The sequence below is a fragment of the Lissotriton vulgaris genome, chromosome 4_1 (assembly GCF_964263255.1).
Source record: "Lissotriton vulgaris chromosome 4_1, aLisVul1.2, whole genome shotgun sequence".
Lineage (NCBI taxonomy): Eukaryota > Metazoa > Chordata > Amphibia > Caudata > Salamandridae > Lissotriton > Lissotriton vulgaris.
The window spans coordinates 706,396,261-706,420,885 of record NC_141691.1 but is presented as its reverse complement, the minus strand read 5'-3'; the positions used below and the strand labels follow the sequence as shown (position 1 = coordinate 706,420,885).

Below are 24,625 nucleotides of genomic sequence, written 5' to 3'. Positions count from 1 at the left end.
AGATTCGCTCTCACGATTTGCTGTCCAATTCTTCTATTCTTTTTATAAGCAAAAATCGGGCGGGGGAACGGGCATTCCAATCCTAACACATGCCAGTTCTTCAAGATCGTTTGTCTCATTCTGTGGGTGTCAGGGCTAAAGGTGGTCACACACACTGGGCGGTCAAGTTCTTTCTTCTCCTTAGCCTCTAGCAAGCTTTCACGTGGATTGTATCGTGCTCTTTTGTAGGAGTGTTTAAGGAGTTTTTTTGGGTACCCTCTATGGGTCATCTCCTGGCAAAATGTCTCTGCATGATGGTCATAGTCACTGATTTCAGTGCCATTTCTGCGTATCCGCAGTAGTTACCAGTAAGGTAAGTTGGCTTTTAGGTTCCTCGGATGGTAACTCCTGTGGTGCAAGATGGTATTCTTATCGGTCTTTTTCTTGTATAATGAGGTTTTGAGGACCCCATCCTTACAAGAAACCTCCACATCTAAGAAGGTCATTTTGGTGGAGCTTGATTCAATTGAGAATGTGATGTCATTATGCCTTGTGTTGATCCACTCATGGAACAGATTTAGATCGGTCTGGCTCCCCTGCCACAGGAGTCAGACGTCATCTATATAGCGCCACCACTGTGTGATATTCCCAATGTAGGGGTTGTTGTTGTCCACGAATCTCAATTCATACTGTGCCATGTAGAGCACTGCCATTTCTGGGGCATAAGGATACCCCATGGCAGTGCCTTTGACTTGCATGTAGAATTGAACATTGAATATGAAGTAGTTCTTCTTGAGGGCTATTTCAGTAAGTCGCAGAATGAAGCATGTGGGAACTCTGTGTGGGCGCTCTCGCATCTCAAGATATAATTTAATCACTTCCAGGGCCTCTTCTTGAGGTATCTGTGTGTATAACGACGTGACGTCCATCGTCACCATGATTTGTCTGAGTGGATCAAAAGTGGTTCCTTCCACTTTGGTGAGAAAATCGGTGGTATCTTTTAGATAAGATGTCACACTTTTAAGGAAAGGCTTCAAGAAGAAGTCGACGTACTTGGCTATAGGCTCTAAGCAAGAGTCAACTCCAGATACAATTGGCCTCCCTGGAGGGTCGGCCAAGCTCTTGTGGATCTTAGGTAAAAGGTATAAGATCGGTATGCGTGGAGCCTTTTTATTCAGGAACTCAAATTCTTTGACACCCAGAAACCCCTCCTCTTTACCTACTTCCAGAACCTCTGAGATGAGACCTTGAATCTGTTTGGTAGGGTCTTCTGTAAGGAATCTGTACCAAGTCTGGTTGTTGACCTGTTTTAGGCCTTCAGTGATGTATTTGTCTCTAGGCCAGAGTACAACTGCACCCCCTTTGTCGGCCTGTTTGATTATCAGCGATGGGTCATCTTTAAGACTAAGAATCGCTTGGCGTTGGCCTAGGCTGATGTTTTGGGGGACGTATTTTTTGGCCTTTTCCATCTTATTAATAGATGCCAGAAGAATTTGTTCAAAGGCCTGGATCTGTTTGGGGATATTCTGGTAGGGAACAAACTGGGATTTGTTCCTGAAACCCGTGGTTTCTTTATCCACTGGTGCAGGATGGTTAAAGAAGAATGCTTTTAGTCTGAGTTTCCTGCAAAACTCAATGGTCTCAATTTTAAGTTTCGTGTAGTCTGTTCTAGTACTAGGGACCAATTTGAGCCCAAGATTTAACACAGACTCCTCTTGTTTGGTTAATACACGATCGGACAAGTTAACAATAACATTTGGTTTTTCTATGACTTGTAAAACCTGTTCCTTGTTCGCATTTCCCATGCTGGTTTGTATCTGGTTTTTTGCTGTTGGCCCCTGTCTAAAAAAGCCACTTGCTTTCTGGGGTTATTCCCTCTAATATCTGAATCAGAGGACCCTGATGATGATGTTTCTGAAAAGGTAGTGAAACGATTACGTGATCTGCCTTGGTAATCGTACAGCCCCCGACGTGAGTCGGTCTGGGTGTAAAAATCTTCTTTGAGGAACGGATATACCTGTTCAATCTTGAACGACTCAGTATCGCGCTCGTACTTTATGCAGCAGGAGGGCAGATGCGTGTCTGTGGCTGGCAGCATCCATCTTGTGACGCCAGAATCAAGAAAGCTGGTACCTGTTGTACCGGTGTAGTCATATTTCTCCCTCTAGGAGGGAGGAATCATACCTCCCACACCAGTTACTGGTGTGGAGGTATGATTCCAAGGTGTTTGACACCAAACACAACTGGTTTCTGTGCAGCTGTTTTAAAGTTAGCATTTACCGCGAGGTTATAATGCACTTAAGAGTATATGGTATGGCCGCATCACAGAACAACCCCAGATAATAGATCCCCAAGGCTGCAGAGGGGCTCTGCTCATGCATGGGCACCCTCTCGCATAAAACCCAGAACCCTGCCTTCAGGATTGATAAGGCCTGCCATATGGGTGACTGATAGGTTTATATGTGCAGTGATAAGGTAGATATAGTGAACCTGTATCTAAGTAAGGGGTGCATGTACCACCTTGCACAGGTTGCAGTAGCAGACCTGTGGTGTCAATTTGAGTGGAATCACAGGGGTGGCATAATACATGCTGCAGCCCCTGGGAGGCCTCTGGGGTACCTTTGCCCTGGGTATATAGTATACCATATATTAGGGACTTATAAGGGTACCCCAGAATCCAATGTGGAGTGTACCTAAAGTACACGAGCATCCAATTTAGGGAGAAAGCGGATAGACTGGGGTCCTAATTAGCAGGATCCCAGTCAAACTAAGTCAAAACCTGCAAAATACCAGGAGAAAAGTGGGGGTAACCATGCAGTCAGATTCCGCCTTCCTACATAACCCCCTAAACGAAAGGAGATAAGGCTAACCTTATCCAGTTGAGCCTTTATTGACTAAGTGGCCATATAAGGAAGATCCTGAACTAGCACGGATACCCCCTGTCTTATGGTCCACTAAGTAGCCCCTACCCTTAAGGGTATTGGGTTTTCTCCAAAACTTGGGATTGCTACTGTAGTTTTTTGGCAAAGTAAAAGGCTGGTGGGGTGTCTGAGTAGAGAAGTGAGGCCCTAATAAAGTTGGTCACAGCTTCCTCAGATCGCTGGTCACCATGGAGGCCTTTCTTTCCATGACTGAGTTGTATCTGGCCCTAAGGGTCAACCTCTGGCTGCCTACAGCTGGGGGTTGGGTCCCTTTGGTTGGAAGACTGGAGGGACATGGTAGGTTTGGAACCACTTGGTCCCATGTTTACCTTTGTCCAACAGAGTCCATCTGGGGGAGTTCCCTACAGAAGGGTAAAAGGGATCCCTCAGTGTGTTGAGGAACTTTCACCTGGCTAGGGCAACTAGACTGGGTGCTCCTAATCTGTGGATGAGGGGGTTTCTCTGGACAGTGGGCCAGAGGGGTCCAATGCCCTCCCTGACCTCTGCAGCCTTAGGCTGATTGAGGTAGGGTAGAGAGGGGCAGGTTACCTGCTTCAGACTGAGTACCACCTTGTAAGGGTCGCCTGCCATCAGGGATGTTGCCAGGCCAGGCCTGATGACCTCTTGGGTCGTTCTTTTACTAGGGGTAGGATCAGTTACCTGAGGAAGCTGACCTTTACCTATAGTCTGGGGGAGAAGACTTTTCTTTAACCCTTCTGCTCTCTAGTGGAGTAGAGTGGGCCATTCCTTCAGGCTCCAGCACTCCAAAATTTCCCTGGGGCTGGGCTGAGGGCCTAACAGCCCCATCAACTCTCTGAGGGAGGCCTAACATTCTTAAATGGGCCTGGTATTCAACTTCAGCCCAGGGTGAAATTTCCAGATCATTGCCCAACGGGCAACCTAAAGGCAAGTTGGGGGAAACTGCCACTCTCTTTGGGTTTGTGACCCCTCCCCAGCTGAGGTTGACTATGGCCATGGGATGATCTGTCCTGATACCATCAATGTAGGTCACCTGGTACTTAAACTCAGGTAAAAGCTGTTGAGGAGGTACTACTTTCCGTGTCACTATGGTGACACTAGCCCCTATGTCCCTAAGGGCCACAGCTTTCTGACCATTTATTAGTGGCTCCTGTCTGTTCCTGCCCAAGGAATTGGGACTGACAGTAAACGTGGCAGATCCCATGCCACCATCACAGACTGAGGAGGCCTGTGAGTGGGATCTTTATAAACCATGGTCCTTCTCGGTTCCCCATGAGAACCCACCTAACTTTTTGGGTACATTACTACCACCTGGGGGATTACTACTTGTAGTACCAAGAGGAGTGGTAGTATTGCTTGGAGGAACATTTTCTTTATTGCTAACCTTAGGGCAAATGGGATCATGTTTCCAGTGGCCAGGTTCTTACAGACATGGCAATAAGGTTTCTTTTCAGGAGAGGAAGGAGTTTGGGACCCACCCCCAAAAGAGTACTTTTGGGGCCCTATTGTGGATTTATCTTTAGCGTTATTACCACCTTTTTCTTGGTTCTTGGAAGAATTTTTATTCTAGTCACCACCCTGATTTTTTTACTTTTCTCTGGTTCTGACCCATTGGTCTGCCTTCTTTCCCAATTCTTGGGGAGAGGTCAGATCCAAGTTCACCAGGTACTGGTGTAAAAGCTGGTTTTGACAAATATTAAGGATCTGCTCCCTCATAATCAAATTGTGCAATCCTAAAAAGTCATTCACCTTGCTACCATGTATCTAACCTTCCAGAGCCTTAGTAGCACAATCTACAAAGTCAACCCAGTCTTGAGTCTGTACCTTTTGGGTGTCACTGAACGTAATCCTGTATTGTTTAGTGGGTAAACCAAACCCATCAATCAGATCACTCTTCAAGACTTTGTAATTATCAGCATCCTCTTCTCTAACCCCTTCGCTGCGGCGGCTATTCCGCCGCAGCGCTAAAGGGGCGGGGCGGCCGCGCGGCGGTCGCATGCTGGTGACGAAGCCGCTCCGTCACCAGCCGCGGTTGAGCTATGCTGGTGACGGAGCGGTTCCGTCATGACCCGCCCCGCTCATTAGAACGCCCGCGCAGGCGCGAAATCAGCGCCGCGCAGGCGCGGCGGCTGGGCCATGACGGAACCGCTCCGTCATCAGCACAGCTCAACTGTAGCTGATGACGGAGCGGTTCCGTCATCAGCAGGGGAGGGGTTAACAGTGAGGAGCTTGTGTTTACCTTTGTCTGCAAAGTAGAGCCACAAGATTGATGCCCACTGCTCCTGAGGGACCTTCTGTACTTTACAGGCCCTCTCAAGTGCAGTTATCCATTTGTGGATGTCATCCCCACTCTGATAGGGAGGAACAATGTTGTTCAGGTTCCTACGGTCATGAGTATCTTGAGTCCTGTGGTGTCAATTTGAGTGGCCTCTCAGGGGTGGCATAATACATGCTACAGCCCCTGGGAGGCCTCTGGGGAACCTATGCCCTGGGTATAAAGTATACCATATACTAGGGACTTATAAGGGTACCTCAGAGTCCAATCTGGAGTTTACCTAAAGTACATGAACAATCAATTTAGGGAGAAAGCAGATAGACTGGGGTCCTGATTAGCAGAATCCCCGTCAAACTTGAAAACCTGCAAAACACCAGGAAAAAAGTGGGGGTAACCATGCAGTCAGATCCCACCTTCCTACACTGAGCATTGGCAGTTTTTAAAAGGGGACCTCGAAACTGATCTCTTTTGGGCTCTGTTTTGTGCCCTGGCAAAAGCGGATTGCAGTGACAGAAGACACATCGATGTACGAGGCTCACACTGCTCACTTCTCACTTGTGGAGAAGTTACGGCATGACATCATGCCATGTGAGCGTTGTAGGGGAAGGGAAATCCTATAAAGTGATTAATTTTCTCGCTGGATTTCGCTTCTCTTTTTGAGACTCACGAGCAGCAACATGTCATGGTGTCACCAGGACTTTAAGTGGAAGCTTTTTCAATATTATATACAAGCCATAGTGGCTGCTTATTTATCTTATGCAACTAACAACCGTTGACAAAGCCAATAGTCCTGACTTGTTGTAGTTATAGTGTTACTTGTTGTATCATATATGTGGATGCAATGACAGAAACGGCAAAATACTACTGGGGGGAACACTATGCTAAACACAGGTTTTTAGCTTACGTGTTTTTAAGCCGCATCCCTAATTACATTGGCCATCCCCCTTGAGAGACACCCCTCCCCCCAGTTTTTGGTATCCCACTTAAAGCCCTGTAAATAGGTCTTCTGTATTCTGGCACCCTGCTTTCGTGCCACGCTTCTGGCTCTTAGTTGGCTTTCCCAGATTACCACACTTCATCCTACCCATACCCTGCACCAAGTCATAGAAAGCTGAGGGGTATTCCGAGGTCAAAGATGAGCAGTTGCACCTCTTGTCCCACTCTCCTCCACTAAACTGCTTCCTGTTTGGCTGCTGAATGCTTGCTAAGGGACTAGTTGCTACAATTGCAGAATGGGAATATGGATCTTTGAAAGAACTATACCAAAGAAGTGTCAGAGATAACACTGGCTACATTTGCAGCTTCTGGTGATCCCTAAATTATATATTTTTGTGTGTGTGAAAAATAGAAACATTTTAAAAGTAATCAAAAACTTGTCCCATTCTGCTTAAAGTATGATGCCGTGCGGGCAAGCAAAGTACATGGGTACTAAAGACCAAAGGTCTTATTGCGCTAGAAATAAGGAAGCTTATGATATCTGAAAAATAAAATGTAGTGCAAAGAATGAAAAGACTTCTGAGCCATTCATAGCGAGAAGAAAACTTTCCAGTCCAGCAGCAGCATGGATAGATGATTGGTTGCAGAAGTCCCCGTGATTGGAGGATAATTTTCTAACCTAGTTCTGCTAATCAATTTTTTATTTATTTTAAAACGAAATACTACGAGGAATGCACGTTTTGTCAGATGAAACATAAGGGTATAGTGGAGAACCGTGTACTTCTCCACTCCTTCGTGCCAGCCCAGCACCCGCTCAGTGCTCGAACGTCAATTCCTTTCTCGGAAAGGACATTTGCATTTCAACCTGCTCGTTCAGTTTTGCGCCAATCAAATAAGAGTGACTGGAAGAACAAGGAAGTGCAGGTATTCGACTTTAAATTTCAGCCGACGTATCGCATTCCTACGTTGGAAGAAAGCTATGATTTCTAACGAGACAGAAAACTCTACAGCTGCAAATGAAAAGTCTGATGCTCGAAACTCTCCCAAAAGTACAAGGTACGAGGAACTCTGTGCAGCAAGAAAGAGCTTTTTCATGTCCCGAGACTTGAAGAAACACAGCATTAGACCTCTATCATGAAGGGGCTGTTTTTTCGGTAAACATATGCAGTGTAGTTAGGCTTTTGAATACTTTAAACGGAATGTAGATTTCTCGTCCGTTTTAAATACTACCAGTCTCACAATACTAGATTTTTCTTTACACCACTTGCTCAGTCTTACGTCATAATTATGACTCGGAAAGAATTGGTGACAGTTCTCATGGGATTTAATACGGGATGAAAGAAATCGGCAGTAGTATAGTTTTATGGCTATGTTTGTACATATAAGTGGCGTGTTTTTTTATGGTAAGGCTAGTTTGCTTCTATCTCTGCGGTTAAATGAATTCCGTTTCCACTTTTCCAAGGACTGAGTGCAAAACCCAGCACGTCTTAAGCAACTCCCAGTGTGACAACCAAAAACTGATGATTACAGTGTGTTGTTGTTGCTAGCCACGCCGTTACAAACTAGGACCAATAATATTCAATGTAGGATTGGTGTCACACCACGGGACAGTTCAGCCCAAACTAGTTAGCTAGGGCTTCTCTGTAAAGGAACAAAAGCAGACCCAGACAGGTTTCTGTTTGAGAGGTGCAGCAGAGTCTTATTGCCCAGCAGAGAACACGACCCACTGCTTCTAGGTGCCCCTGCGCCTTGAATCCTTGAGAGGTGATATGTTCGCGCTTTACAAATATGGGTTATTATTATTGTCATCCTTTGGATTCCATTTATTGTTTTGATCCATCTGCTGCACCACCCAAAAGAGATGCACTGTTGGCAGATATCACTTGGCCCTTCTGTAAAAAAGAAAGCCTAAAATGGATTCCCCAACTTCCAGTGCACAATTATGTTTGCAGACATTTCAAAGACTGCTTTTCTGTATGTCTCCCAGTGCAAATGGCTAAATAAATGCATTCTAATGTTAATACGTTCTCGTGTGAGAAGAGGAGAAATAATGCGACACAAAGGGGAACCTAGGTGTCTATCCAAATTTAGGTTGGGATTTCGAGTTGATATTGACAGGCATGATATCAACTCCTTTCCTCGTTATGCCAATCACCTCACACCTTTGGGTGACCTGGGAGAAACACATGAGATGTACTTTTAAAACATTATATTTTGGAAGCGTGACAAATAGCCAACCTTTTACCTGGGGCTTGTAAGGCACACGGATACTCACTTTTTATTCTTGAAGTGGAAACACATATTTACATCAAAGTGCGTATTTCCTGCCTATCACCACATGCTCTATTTTTATACAGTAGCCCAGCACACCCAAGTGCCCCCCAAAAATATTCTTCCTGAAAGATGCCACATAACTATGTAGTTACTTGGGCACTGGGAACAGGCCTATACAGTGCACCCACGTGTATTGAGTATGTGCGTCTGCCTGATTTCATGTGTGTGAGGAGGGTGAGCACGTATTCTTTCCTTGCAGATTCTACTGCTACATAAACTTAACACAGTACTGGTGCCTGCAGAAGGGGAGTATGGGCATACACACTTTCTGCTGCCATTCTTGGAACTGGAGGCAAAGTTGGCCTAGGTGTAGTAAAGACTAGGTACTTAGCAAGAAAGGAAAGAGAGACAAATGATCTACCAATGGTGGAGGGAGGAAGAGACAAAGGGTGCTTTGTAGGGTAGGGGAGCTGGGAAGGTTAAACTGAGCAACATTTTTAATTTCAGAGTTTCCTGATATGCAAGCTGGTTTTGTGTGCTTTTTTAGGGGTGGAAGTACCTGCAGGGGCATTTTTTTAAGTCCGACACGAAAAAAGAATCAAAATCCATAATTATCCAAACAAGATCTCACTCATGTTCTCTGTGTGCAGAGTAGCGTGCTACCCATACACTAGGAGTTCTTCGACACCTCTCCAGGTGCCTCCTTGACCCCATCTTCTCCAACTTTCCCAACATTGTGGTGGACAACCCATACCCACTGACCGGAACCAGACACTACCTCATCAAATTCAACATTTAACTATCCAGTGTGGTTAAAGCCACCAACATCACTGACAAGGAAGGCATGACAGCTCTCATTCTCATGGACCTCTAGGCAGCTTTTTACAATGTCTCCCATCCTTTCCTCGGTACAAAAGGGGGTGGTGATGGACGGAGCATCTGAATCAATCAAACACTCACACCCAGTCAAAAGATCTGGGTTTAATCCATCACCGTTCTTTAGCCCACTCTGCCACCCCAGTTCAGACATGGCTATATGCAAATCAGTCTGACCCTGTGCCATCCTTTCCTCAGCCAGAGACCCTACAAGGCTGGAATCTAGGGCCCTCCCTACAACTGATCAATCTTCAAATGGCTCCCATTGGACACCCGCAGGTCTGTTACTCAAGCCCTCATCACCAGCAGATCAGACTACTGCAACATCCTCTATATAGGCGTCATCACAAAGCTGACCAACAAACTTCAAGTGCTTCAAAACTCGGCTGCCAGATTCACACTCAACCTGCCCTTATAAGCACACATCTCCAAGCAGCTCAGAGACCCCCACTAGGTCCACATCCGGAACGCCAACAAACTACTCCACAACTTAGACCCTGCATACCTCTACAACTGCATCCACTTCCACAAAAGCACCTCCGATCTGCTGGATGACTGCCTTGCTCACATCTCTCGCATCTGTTGCATCGAAATAGGAAGCTATGCTTTCTCCCACATCTCTCTCAAGACCTGCCAGCTTCCTCCTTGAATACAGAAAAGAATTGAAAACCTGGCTTTTAAACTAGGTTTCTGACCGGCAGTGAAGCTCTCTCCTAGGTCTCCTGTCTATCCCGCCCTAGTGATTAGCGAACTATACAAATCTCGATAACTCAACAGTGGCATGAAGCCCCTCTGTAAGTGCAATTTTCAATGCATGAAAACATATCGAATGCTCACCATGTTTGGAATGTAGCATGCTCTTGTGCTAATCATTTCTCCAGAGGAGACACTTTAATGTTGTAATATAATTTCAAAATGTTCTTCTATGGTAAATCCTCTGCTTTCTTTGAAAGCTAATATTGGTTATTTTCTGGTCTAGCCTAACTTAGCTGTTCCCTGGACTCATGTAATGAAAACTCTTAAATAAAGAATACATTCATAAAGACATGTAAAGAAGCGCTTTGCATAAGCCCTTTTCATCTATTGGTCTTTTTACATATTACTTCTTCTCAACACAGCATACAGCATGGAGTGGCTGATTAACCCACTCCAGACTTTGGATCACATGCATTGTGAGTGATAGTTTTCTTGCTCGGATCCACCTACAAAGAAAAGGTCTTCAATGCCATGGCTAGTAGGCCAATACTTTTCTTTGCCAATGCTTGTTTTACATTTTTTTAATAGAACTGTGTTTTGAAACTATGTTTACAGTAACTGACATCTCGAAGTACTACTTCTTTACTTCTTTATAAAAACTGGGTTGGCCTCCTTTTGAGTTTATACACCTAGGCTCCTGAACATTTTCGGTTATGCAGTGTAGTATAAGACTCGTAATAAAAGGAACAGTTGGGAAATACATTTTATCAAAGATTTAAAATAATGTATTAATACATTATTCACTATACATATATAATACATATCACTCAAATCTATTTGACACATCTGTAACACAAAAATCACAGATTTAAAAACCTGAACCAAACATACTCTCATTCACACTTTAATAAACATTTGATTAGTGGAATCGACATTGGATCACGTGGTTCTTAACGCCACTATCTGTTAGTTCAATGTATATTCTTTGATAACGATTCCTCTTCGCTGAGTCATTTTGTATATATGAACTATCATGTCATATCTTCGGCAATCATACTTTATGTCTTCATTAGTTTATTAGATATTATGGCCCATGTAGTCATGTTACAACTGTGTAACAGCTATGGCTACAAAAATACATTAATGTCATATTAATTCCTCTGTCTCATTAAAATAACACCTTAAATGTATTATTTATTCCAAACCAATGTTAGCCATATGCATTTTGTTTTTTTTGAACATGTGGACCGAAAGTGACACTTCGAGGTCCATATTACTTAGAAAATAACAGTTAGGAGACCCCCAGATAAAAGCAAGAAATATAGATGGGCTCACTGTATACAATGAGATGATATTATGGAAATGTATTAAGTAGAGTAAAGTAATATAGAATATGATGGGTCACTTTCAGTCCACCTGTTAAAAACATTGATAAGGTATATGTGTAAGATTGGTTAGGGATAAAATACGAAATTTAAGATATTATTTGAATGAGGAATTAATGTGAAATTAATTTCTTTTTGTAAAGATATCTGTTGCACAGTTTGTAACATGTATACATGAGTGATAATATATAGTATCCTCATTAAAGCAGAATGTAGGATTGTCCAAGCTATGACATCATAGTCAATATATGGAAAATGACTGAAAGAAGAGACATCTTTTTCAAAGAATATATGTGTTAAAAACGGATGGTGCACCTATTAGCATTTTGATCCAATGTTCATTCCCCTCCTCAAGAGTTTACTAAAGTGTGAGTAAGAGTGTGTTTGTGTTGGAAAGTGGATTATTAGTAGGGGTAAGTATGCATCTACCACTGACATTAATGCCACTAACACAATATAGGGCTCAGAGTAGCTCTTAGAAAATTATTCCCATGCTTAACCCTTGGTAGCTTGGCTGCAAGCAGGCGGGCTTAACTTCAAAGACAGATAAGTAAAGCATTTAAGAACTCACATTCTGTAAATAATTGTTTAAAATGGCACCAACACAAAAAATATCCAATGTAGGTAACCAGAGATATGAATTTTTAAAGATTTAGCACTATATGGAACTTTGAAACCTATAGCGCCTATTGGGACATCTGGTCGCGTTAGACTAGGACAAAGTCAAAGTTTCAGTCAGACCGCGATTGAGCCCTACGTCGCTACTCCTTGTGGTAGATCTTGGTCAAAGCTTTTCTTCCCCATGTCCCTCAAAGCTCTCAGCCAATCCAGAATGTTTGAGGGTTCACCGGATTGCTTCCCGGTCAAACCTATGGAAGTCAGACCTCCAGAGCTTTCCATTGGGAGCATCCAAAGATCCAGGCCTGCTCGGGGTTGAAGGTGGGAGGCTTGACTCTCGCGATTAGTCCCGGTCACCTTTTCTACGTTCGGACTTGGAAATGTTTATGGAGCTTTTTCTCCTGGGGTCCCTCGCTGCTCTTTACCAGGCAGGATTCAGTGAGTGTTCGCTGGCTTGGTTTCCACCAACTCCTGGTCAAATTCTGGAAGTCAGCCCTCCAACACTTTTCAGCTGGACGAACCTGAAAGGCAGGCTGGCACACGGTTGAGGGTCGCAGGCTTGGCTTGTTAGGTAGAGTCGGTCCACCTATGGAGCTTTTTTCAAAGTTGCTCGAAAGTTCTCCAAACTTTTGGAGCGTCTTCCTGAAGTTCCATTGAGGGTCCCAAAATGTCCAAAACGTATTCCAAGGGTCTGGAAGCCCCAAGATGATCCTTGAAAGTCTGGGACTTTAATTTCCACAATCCACTTGGACCAAACCCCTACCAATCCACTGTTAGTACTCCAGGCTGTGGATTCTTGGTGGGTATGTGCCAGGTGAGCTCTGTTAATCTGTAACTTGCAAGAAGCCCACTCTTTAGTCCTTGTGAAGCAAGTTAGGTCCAAAGGGCTGTAGTTCCAGATTGTACAGCAGGCACAGTCAGTCAGAGTGTAGGGCCTGGTTGGTGCAATTCAAACTTCTCATCATGGACCTTTCTTCCTCTTGTTTCAAATAACAGATTTGAGAGACACTGCCCCTCTCAGATACTTATCCAATGTTCTCTGGGGGCACACAGGAGGGCACTCCTGTCCAATGAGGTGCAGGGCAACACGCCAGAGCATGACCATTTCCTCCAAAGTGTGTCACAATGGTCTCCAAGAAGGCACTATTTTTCCAAAATTAAATATGACTGAAGTCTCAGCTGAGCGGCAAGAGCTGGCTAAACCAACCTCCAGGATGGCTCATCTACAAATTCTCCCTCCCCCCTGGCATCTGATCATTACTTCATTAAGCCTTCCATGCGGTTCAACGAGTAGGGGTGTAAATGAAACTGGCTTCTTTTGAAGATCATGTTTACGACCTCTCCCCTTTGCTCTGGCATTTCTATGCAACAGAACCCTCTCATCCCAGAATGACTCTTTCAACCCAGGGGCTACTTCTCACCTCACCAAAGCCGCCTGGCTAATCCACTTAACTCTGGCCAATCTGGGCAGATCATTGGAATTCTGAACTTTGGCTTACTGACAAAAAAGTCTTATCACTTCTTGTCGTCACTTCTTGTCTGTACATTTTAGGATAAATTTAACAGTAGCATATTGTTGGATTTATCAATACCATTCTAGTAAGTCCTTCAGTGATATTTATCGGTGTTCCCTGGCAGGAGTCATTAATAACTTCTTGCCATGTTAACCTAGATGTCTGGGAATCTGCAATGGGGAAATTGAACTGGGCAATTTCTCCAACACCACAGCTTAAAAAATCATCTTTTATAAAGCCCCTGCCTATAGCTACAGGAGCCCACACCCCTGGAGTACCTAGGGGACACTTTAGTAGTTCTGAATAATAAAAAAATATTGCAGATCTTCACTCCGCTGTGCTCCTAGCAGAAACGTCGGTTTTGGGAAGCACTTTACTACAATGTGGGAAGTAAAATGTGCACTTTCCCTAAACCCAAGGCATATCAACCTATTTTATAAGGTTCCTCCTTATAAGTAGTACCTGACCTCCCTCTACTAGGACACCTAAGGGAGGCCCTGGGGGTACCTAATATTCCAAAATATTGTAGTTTATTAAGTTTCAAGGGCCGCAAACACCAAAGTCTGGTTGGATTCAATTTTCATTTTAAAAGCAGTCCTGCAACACATGGCTGCTTTTAAACTGACTTCAGGCCTCAGCAGTGCACACATGCAGGTGCCTAAAGGGCTGCTGGCCTCTAAACTGCCATGCCATATTATATACTAGTGAAAGGTAGTTTTGATCCTCTACCCCATTATGTCCTAGTGCCTTATAGGGGATGACAATTATAGCGGTACCCTAACCCATAGTGTACCCTAGTGTATGTAGGTGTTTTCATTTTAATCTATGTGTGTTTTCAGCATAGCCTGGTTAGGCAGAGCCGTGGAACAGTCTGAGCCAGTTACCACCAGTTCCAGTCAGCCAAAAAAAAGGGGGGTTCCAGGGCACAAGCATGACTTTGAAACAGTTTGGCCTTTTTTTTAATATTGACATTTTTGTTTTACATGTGTGCCAAATAGATTTATAAGGGATTTATATTGAATAATATATGATTAAAATGTATCTTTAAAGAAATTAAATTTCTAATCATTATTTTTATTTAGAGTTTTTTACGTCATTATAAAATATGACAAGAGTACCTTTTGCTTCTTTGCACCAGTTCGAAGCCTATATTCCCAAGATGTTTATTGTTGGGACTGGAATCTCCCCTATATGGTGTACAGTCATGTACTCCATGGCATGTATCATGTGTCCTGGTTTTTTGATTTTGCCCCTGGCGTCACACCAATCTAGCATGTGCACAGAGACCTAGGCCTGTCCCTTGCACGTGAGTTAGTTCCTGAATCTGCCCTGTGACCTGGAGGGGTGCACCAAGCATGCCTTCATTGGCATACAGTTTCCTACTGCCCTTGCCATGTGTTTAGCACACAGAGCATTGGTGACCGCATACTGTGTTCAGTGAATCCATAGTTGTGATCAGATCTTTTTATCTGTGTAGAGGAGAGGAGGGCTACTGGCCACTAGTGTAAAGTTCCACTTCTATGCGCTTACTCAACTCCTAGCGCTGGCATCACTAGTGTAAATTGCGTTTGTGTTTAAGTATGAAGCCTGTGTTGGACATGCATGGTGTGTGTATGTGAAAATCAGAGTAACGGATCCATTCTTGAAATGCCTGACTTTTTGCACACAATGGAGTTGCTTGATGGTGTACACAGTGTATTGCTGACATTCCTATAGCTGGAGTGAGGATACTGAGACACTCAAGTGAGAAAAGAGGAGACAGAGGTCTTTATAGATGCAATTAGGCAATTTTCTACAGCTCTGGTAGCTTAGTCGTCTTCCTGTAGCACTGCTGTTTGGTGCATGGGAGGGTCAAGAGTTGGACTGTAGACTCTATTGCACAAGGTGAATGGAACCCCTTACTTGAGCTCTGATCACTGATCACTCTTCCAGTTTGGATGATGACAGACAAGTGCAGAAAGCTCACACCTCTTTGTGGTTCTCTTATGGGTGCTCCAGGCAAAAGATAACCTTGTTTTAAGAAGCATCACTCTACACAACGGATCTGTGTGGAGAGCATCCTGGAGTGGAGAGGACATTTGTGAGAAGAGCTACCCCAAACCTGTGGTGAAAGTGCATACAGTGGATACATATCTCCTGTTTGGTGAAACTATATAAAATTGCGACTCACAACCCCACATGTTGTTTCAGTTTCAAGTTCTCTATGGACAAAGAAAGAAGAGCTTTGCAGAGTCCTTAAAGGACTGCTGTGCAACCAGTGCTCGTATCTGCCCTACAGCCAGCTTCCCAGAGGTGAGGGGATATCACCTGAGTCTACTTGTTGCTGGAAGAGCTTTAACCCTGACCTGAGACACCGAAAAACCACATTTTCCGATGAGAAATGGAAGGAGCCAGCCAACCCTGCAGGAGGTGCAGCACAAGCCCAGAGCTGGTGGAACTTCCAGAAGAAGAGAACAGGAGAGAGATATCTGTGTACCCTGATGTCAGCAGGTTACAGTCCTTCCAACAGCAGTTCCTCATCGGAACCAACACAAGTTGACCTGAATGTCAGTGAAGCCGGGTCGGTCCTCGTTCCCAGCCTCGCATGACCGGCGCTAATCTTGTAGCGCCCAGAAGAAGCACTACTTGTATTAAGCCATAGTGCCAAGAAGAAGCACGGCCTCAAATAAGCTCATTTCACAATGCCACCTTAGTTTGGATCCCTCCATGTAAAAATCAGTCTAGACTTTGTTCCATTGGAAACAGTCTAGCCTGAACTGCAAGGCCATGTCCTCCTGAACTGGAGTAAAAACAACCCTGAACTGGTTTCGCCCTAGTTAGGGCACATCAGCCAGGTATATCTTGGTTCCGATGACACAGTGGGTACGGGACCCACGTTTGGGCATAGCCATCTCTCTTGGTGCAGTCGCCCTTCTAAATGAAGAGGAGCTGAATGCCACCTCCTTTTCAAGCAGGTGAAAGAATATAACAAACACAACTGCACAAGAGACCGGTAATTGAGAGTACTCAATCAACTGTAGTCTTCCCTACATAGGTAAAGTCAATGGAGAACTATTCCTGCAGTGCACCTCTATACCACTTTACAAAACTCTTATTAGAAAATAGAGTTTTCAGGTTATTACAAACCGTTTAGGCCTATTCTTTTAAGTATGGCAACAATGGGAGCTGCATAGAATTTTATTTTTCAGTTTGCCGTTAAGCTGGAGCACCTTTCAAAAATCTGTCAGTTTAACGTTGGTTCCTTTGTGGCAAGCAACAATTACATTAGATGGAGGTACCTCTCTGTTCAGTAGGAGTGTCATATTCTCATATGAATTTGGTAGCAGTTTTTTAAACCTATTCGTTTATTTCCGTTGACACAGATGAAGATTGTCTCTGCCATCAATGTGGTTGTCTGTAGCAAAATGCCCCCAAAAACACCAGACAATTACAGAATGCATTTCTGCTGTAGTTTTGCAAATGTGTGCACTTCTTTTTTTTTGCTTACTCTCCACTCTCCTGTGGTTAGTCTGAGACAATAGACATCGTTTGGGGGATGCCACTTGTGTACTAGTCATCCTTTGACATCCCAAATTACCTGGGGGTGAAAGTAATGACTGCATGTCCACAAAAAAGTGGCCAGTCGATTTGTATCATCAGGGACATCACATGTGCCATTTTGTGGCTTGTATTTGAGTTATTGTGAGGAGAGCAGTTCTGGAGGAAGCACAGTGGTACCCCGAGCAAGCTCCCAGAAGCCTTACTGTGTGAGAGGAGTGAGGAAGAGGGAGATAAAGGTGGCTAGAGATAGCCTAACAGAAGACACATATAGGGAAACTGAATTTCAAGATACAGGGGAGAGATGCCGCATCCATCATGTGAACTTTGTCTCATCTCCCACAACACTCTTTTAGAGTTCATTTTGTATCTGGAAAGAAAGCATAACCCACCCTTGTTAGCTTGGCTTGAGCAGCAACACTTTCCTCAGTGGAAGAAATGCTTGTATAACAGTAAATCAAATACAAATACAAAGGTAAGATCTAAAACAAATCAGTTAAACATATTACGTTAATAAAATCTAGTCACACTCCAGAACAATATTTACAACAAGAATAAAAATAGTTAAAAATAGCCCATGTCAATCTGGAGTTGGAGTTCAGTTCGAATTGTAATCAGCCAGTCGAAGTTTGCTTCTGTAGTAGGGGATCTCTGTGTATAGTCATAATCTAGTGAATAGTCCCGCCCATGTGCGTGGACTCCGGCAATCAAAAATAATCTCTTAAGTTGTCAAAACATGCAGAAACTGCAAAGACACTTAAGAGAGAATTTAAAGACAAATAATGCAGCCTATATCCACAAGCTACACTGTCCAGTACTTCAACTAGAAATTCCACCAAATAACACCACACACAATACAGCCTGCCCAGTTTCCACCATAGAGAAACTTGCCTCTACCAGTAAAATACTCTGGAATGATAGAGAGGAAGGCATGGACAGACAATGGTGAACCCATAAACAAAAACAAACATAAAGTGTATTAATTTATGCAAATAAACCCATTAAGGTTTACCTCCCCCCATACTAGAACCCTGCATTAATGATTACCGAACAAAAGCTATTAGTTTAAAGCAGTTTTTCTATTATTTGTGCACAACATGCAGAAATGTGCAATGTACAACATAGCATAAATATGCACTAGTGTACATTTTCAAAGTGCACACAGTTAATACATACTCATAGCAACATGCTCTAATGTTTTAGATAGCTTTTCATGCAAAATGTGTTTGCCCCCGTGTAGTGTTGGTGCATGGTTAATTAATACACATTATAAGAAAATGTGTTATGAACTGAATATGCATTGTCTAAATATGCAACAAAGCCAAAGTCTCTTAAGACAGGAACAGGGAGTGTAGATTACAAAGAGGATGAACTGGGAAGAAAGAACACATTCCATGATTATCTTCAAAGCTAAAAAGGCCACTGAAATCACGAGTTTTCTCAACACTGCAAAAAAACACATTAATTCAGCACAAGCATTTCAGACTGACTAGGCCTCATTTCATGTTTCATGTGCCATGTGTTTTTCACTTGCACCAAATCTGCGTCATTTTAAATGCAGTCTGTCTGAAGCACAAAAATAAAGCAATGCCTAACTCCTGATGAAATCTGAGCTACATCAGACTCAAACATACAAGTTACAGGTTAAACATAAATAAGCCCCCTAGCAGTCTCTCTGAGCAGCTCCTTCCAGGCACGGCCCCCTCTGCACTCCTCCATAAGGGAAATATCTTTATACAGGGAAGAACAATCAATTAAGCAGCTACTTCTCAATTTCATAACACTCTCACTTCTTGGCACAACTTTTTCCAGTAGGCACATTCTTCTCAGTAGATGGAACTAAATATGCCTGTGAGCAATAACCTCACTTTAGCAGTTTGTGGAGAAGAGTGCATCAGGCAAATGCCAAAGACACACCTGGAGGCAGCACTCCACAAGGTCTGAAATAAGGATATTTTTCGCTGTAGCAAGCAAGAAAGCCTTCCTTGACTTGTTTGCTCTAGGCAAGTACTCGCCTCAAGCAGAGTTTTTTGTAGATTTAATCATTTTATTGTTGGTGTCCATAAATACCTTCGACACTTCCCACATCCTCGCTGTATGCAAGTTGATTCATTTTCATCCCTGAATTGTCTTTTGTGGTCAGTGTCCTAGCTAGATGTCCATGTGCACTAATTTCAAAATTCCCTACATTTAGCATGGGCATGAATTGGATTGGTGTGATCCCTTCTGGGGCTTCGAAAAGGAAAAGGTGGTTCTCCCACAATAATATAGTGAAAGGAAATTATATAAAAGTATGCATTTTATAGAGATGAGCTGTAAAGCAAGAGGTTTTATGGGAAGTTGATTTCAGTCATATAATACTGGGAAAAGGCATGCCAGGAAATTGAAACGTTACAAACATCTCACAATTTCAAGCATTAAACAGCAGAGATGCTCAGAAAGAACTACTTCTTACGATACAAATACCTGAGGGTTCAGGCAGCACTCAGATGCTTTCGTTTGAGTCTGTTGTAGAGGCCAAGAATAGAGCCGTTATAAATAGCAATACCATCAATGTAGCCAAATATCAGCTTTTCTATTTTGTAACAAACCCTTTTTTCCAAGTATCTACACGCCATTTTCTGAAAATACGAGTCATTGCAAGCTTCCAATCGTTTGTATAAGCCTTAATCTTGTCAGCACATTTCATCTTGTGATTTCCATCAAATACTGTCATTTCTATTGCCCACATGAATCAATGCCTCTCATATTCCTGAGCACTCACCTTCACCCGTAAATGTTTAGTTTCAGCCTCATACATGTCCTCATCATATGCGGGGGATAGCTCCCACGTGCCAGATATGGTGAACATTTGCCCTGGTCGGTTAACAGTTGCCAGATACCCTTCTGATACCAGGATGGCCACCAGCTGTTCAGAAAGTGCAGCTGCTATTGTGTGATGCTGTGGTACTTTCACACACAAATATGTTTCCCAGAAAGAGAAATTATTCAGACGTTGAGGGCAACAAGTGTTTGTCAGTAATATTTAGTGCATTTTTGTTTTTATAGCATTGGGGCATGAACTACCTCAAAGTGTTTGATTGGATTTGGAGCTGGTGACTGCGCCAAAATGAGGACACTGGAGTTTTTCTCTGTCACTACAGTTTTGTTTGTGCTACATGTTGTGGTTTTACATCTGTCCAGAAAATTAAAATGTTCAGAATTCTATGTCAGGACCGGAGGCTTCAGATTATGCTTTTCCTTCTTCGCTGTTTATTATATACCAAAAACACAGCAGCCCAGAAAAGCTCCACAAAAAAATTCTTATATATCCCAACACAGGAAAAAGCATTTAAATCCAGAAACAAAACAAATTTTAACACAATCCAACTACAAATCCCATCATTCCATCATAATCCAAGTAACATCAGTCCTTCCATAGTGTCCATGACGACTAGATAGGGTGTCCATCTTGTCTCTTCTCCCTCTTTCTTCGCGCGAGTCATGCCGACTTCATATTAGTCTTGTTTGGAACCTTCTTTTCCTAGTGGGAGAGACACAATAGCGTAAGCGTTGTAATCAAAACTTCACGCTCAAACAACAAGATTCAATTTCACCTGAACAGTTCAAAACGACTGCAAAATCAACGATCACCGTAACAAGTGCAGACAGAATAGAAACCCATAACCTGGTTACTTACTGAAGTACGGGTGGGAATCTTACAGCCAGTTAAGTCTTTTGTTCTTTGCTCTTGGTGAATGTACGATATCTGCCATTACTGCTTCATGACTGTGCATGAGTTTCGGCTTATGGGGGGGGGGGGGGGGGGGTGGGGGGGGTTGGGGGCGAGGAGAACCCAAATGATGCAAAAGAGGGCAGTACAGTGTGGCTTCTGATGGGAATTTTTTCCATACGTCCCTGAGCCCTTACTCGGCCAACATTACATAAAAATTTGCATGGTGTGTTCCCACGGGTGTTATCTGTATGGTATTTGTCTTGTGGTCCATGGTGAATAACTCACTCCCTTGACTACTAGGTACAATCTGGTGTTTTGATATTGAGTTCGGGGCGTGTACCTGGTTAGTCGTTAAACCTGCCCTTAGACCCTCTTTTCAATCGTTGTTGTGTATGTGTATTGTATTTCTGTGCCGTTTTCTTTTTCAGAGCCCCTTTCCGATCGCGGGGACGTCCTCTGTCCCTTTCGCGATCTCCCAGTGACGGCCGCTGTGTTCATTACAGCCGCCTGGGGAGCCCTTACTTCTCGCTGGTCTCGGCACTGCTTCCTCGCAGTTCGGAAGCCGCGCTGAGGAGAGAGACGCTTCGGTGCCTTGCCCCGCCGCCTCACCTTTACGCCCTCACTGTGGGGGTCTGTATTTGCCCCAATTAATCTCACGCCCGGAAGGGTCTGTATTAGCGGTTTTACCGCGTTGCCGCCTGCGGGCGTTTGGAAGCACTTGCTTGCGTTTTTACCGCGTTTGAGCCCGTGTAAGTTGTGACAGGCTTGGTGGGGGTTCCTGAGGGAGCGCACGAAGGGGGGCGGCTAAGACCCAGTCCTTGGTGAGGGTCTGTGCGCTCAGGGGTTAGTGCTGCCCTATTTCTGGTTTACAACCAGACCCTGACATCTGCGAGCCTATGGCCTGCCCATAAGTCGGTGCTTGGGTTTCTAGCACTGTTTTTCCCCTCTTTTTCTCTCAGGGTCTATGGGTTCCCCATAGACATGGAAGAGGAGTATTATGAGGAGGAGGAATCTCACCACTATCTCAATGATGAGGAATTCTATAACGCAGTGGATAGCTCTATCTACCGCTGCGTTACAGACATTGAAGGCCCCATGGAAGAGCACCTCTCCACTCGGATAGTAGAAGAGTGCGCCAAGTTGGCGCAAGCGCACTTAGGCGCCTCAGGTTCGGACCCGGGCCCTTCTGAGGGTGACCCACCTGCTCCTAAGAGACCTTTCAAGGAGGGGATCTCCGGGGGGACGCAGGGTGTGGATAGGGATGCCTTTGAGCATCTGCGTGACCCTTTTCTGGCGAAGGCAACCAACCCCACCCCTGCGCCGCCGCCGGCACCTACTCCGTCGATATCTTTAGGTACGGCTCCCTCATCCCCGGGGGGTATGTCTCCGGTTGACTCAGACGACAATGAGGGTTCTGTGCGGTCTTGGCGCCCATCCGGCTCCGCCGCTGAGTTGCCCCAGGACAGCTCGGGCATGTTGGAGCCGGATGAAATTATTCACTCGTGGTCGGCTGCCTGGGCGCCTGGGGAAAAGGTGGCGAAATTTGTTGCGGGGTGCCTCCGGAATCCCTTGGAGAAGGAGGCTATGAGCAGTCTGCGGGGTGAGTGCCCGCGCCCCACATTAGAGGGGAAGGTTGCTATGACACCAGAACTGGATGCCAAGATAGCTACTTTTATGGCCAAGTTTGTCAAAGATCCGCGCAGGTCCTGGCGTAGCTTTCAGGACAAGTTGCTGGACGCAGTAGGTCCGATTACTAAAATTCTGTACATGGTGGAGGAGGCCAAGGTGTCAGGGGCGGCCATATCTCCTGAAGTTTTGTCAAATTGGGCGCAGAGAATGGTCATTTTTTTGGGAAATGCCCACTGCGCACTTTCACCGGAACGTAGGCGTTCCCTCTTGATCAAGTTGGACCCGAAGCTAGGGGATTTGGCTTCCTCGGAGGCAGGGGCAGTCGCCCAAGGGGGCCTATTCGGGAACCTATTCATAAAAGAATTGGGCAAGTTTGTTTCAACTTTCACGTCCTTTGATAAGGCCCAATCCAGCATCAAGCGAGTGTTTCAACAGCGTTTTTCCCACAGGGCCGGTCGCGGTAGGGGCCACGCGACCGGCCGTGGTTGTCAAAATCCTGCCAACAGGGGGCAAGGCTCCGGAAGCGGTCAATATAATACCTCAGCAAATTACACAAACTTCTACCCTATGAGAGGCCAACGCTTCAGGGGGTGAGGCGGCTACAAGAACAACGCTGGCAGCAACAACTCCAACGGTAAGTCTAGTATCGCCGGACCAAGTTCGAATGGGCAGCCGGCTAGCGGTTTTCCCAGAGGCCTGGGCGGCAATTACTGCAGACGCATGGGTCCTTCAGACCGTGCGCGGTTTTCATATAGAAGTTTACGATCAGCCCCATCAGGGGAACCCCCCTCGCCCAATAGTTTTTTCTCTGGCCGATCAACTCGCCTCAGCAATATTTTCCTTGTGGAAAAGACGGATGGGGGCAAGCGGCCGATCATCAACCTCAGGGAATTCAACGGCTGGTTGACTTATCGTCACTTCAAGATTGAGGGAATCCATCTTCTTCGGGATGTGCTACTTCAGAACGATTAGATGGTTTGTTTGGACCTGAAGGACGCCTACCTCGTGGTCCCTATCCATCCACCACATCGTCGGTTTCTTCAGTTCGTCTGGAACGGTCAGGTGTTCGAATTCACCGCCCTTCCGTTCGGACTTTCCTCCGCCCCGTGGTGCTTTACCAAGCCCCTGCATCCGGTGGTGGAGGTCCTGCGGAGCCAAGGTATCCGGATTATTGTTTATTTAGACTACATCCTCTTGATGGCTCAGTGCCCCGAGAAGCTCAGATTGCAGCTTCAGACGACGGTATCCTTGTTGCAGGGGCTAGGTTTCGTCATCAACAAAGGCAAATCGATGCTTTCCCCGTCCCAGAGCATGGTATTCCTCGGTTTCGTCGTGGACTCGCTCAAATACTCTTTGAGTCTTCCGTCCAGGAAGGTAGCCAAGATTCAGCATGTGTTGCGACAAACAATGGCAAAACCACAGACTTCCTTGCGGCAGATCGCCAGAGTTGTGGGACTCCTTTCCTCTTCAATTCAAGCGATCGTCCCGGGACCCCTCCATTACCGGGCCCTTCAACGCCTCAAGGTGCATCATCTCAGGCGTGGCGTGTCGTACGATCAGTTGGTTCCCCTTACGGAAGAAGTGAAAGGGGAAATGGCCTGGTGTCTTGCTCATATGGAGGCCTGGAACGGCCGGGCGATTTTCGGTTCAGCACCAGATCCGGTCATAGAGTCCGACGCCAGCAGGTCAGGCTGGGGCACCCGCTGCGGGGAATTCTCCACAGGCGGCGCTTGGTCGTTCGAAGAGCAGGAGTTGCACATAAATTGCTTGGAGCTTCTGGCGGGGTCCTTTGCGGTTCGTTGCTGGACCAGGGATTCGGGGAGCTCATGTGTTCTCCTGTGGATGGACAATGTCTCAGCCGTCGGATATGTCAATCACTTGGGCAGTCCTCGGTCGCGAGCGTTAGCGAATCTAGCAAAAGATTTTCGGGACTATTGTCTCGCCCATCATGTCTCCGTGACAGCGGAATACTTACCGGGTCGGGCCAATCAGGTGGCCGATTGGCACTCCAGACATCTACGGGACTCCAGTGTTTGGAAACTAGATGTGCCGATATTCCAGAGACTGAACGATCTTTGGAGACCGTTCTCGGTGGACCTGTTTGCGTCCCGTTTGGATTATCAGCTCCCGCGGTTCTTCAGCTGGAGGCCTGACCCTCTTGCGGAAGCCACAGATGCTTTTCTCCAAGATTGGAGTCAGGAGAGGGCTTATGCGTTCCCGCCCTTTTCAATGATCGTCCGGATGGCGGCCCAAATTCGCCGCCAGGGAGCGGAGATGGTGGCGGTGACTCC

At 45.1% G+C, this 24,625-nt stretch overlaps 1 protein-coding gene across 2 annotated transcripts in view; it reads left to right on the top strand.

Moving 5' to 3' along the window:
• Positions 1 to 24,625, top strand: part of SLC35B3 (solute carrier family 35 member B3) — a 291,393-nt gene that overhangs the window by 101,495 nt on the left and 165,273 nt on the right. Inside the window, exon 1 of one of the 2 annotated variants that reach the window (XM_086965007.1) lies at positions 7,019 to 7,146. The exons of the other annotated variant lie outside the window; for it this stretch is intronic. Coding sequence (XP_086821133.1) covers positions 7,070 to 7,146 — 77 coding nt within the window. The 5' untranslated portion in view covers positions 7,019 to 7,069. Of the gene's footprint in view, positions 1 to 7,018; positions 7,147 to 24,625 lie in introns of those variants that run through there. 2 annotated transcript variants of the gene reach the window in all.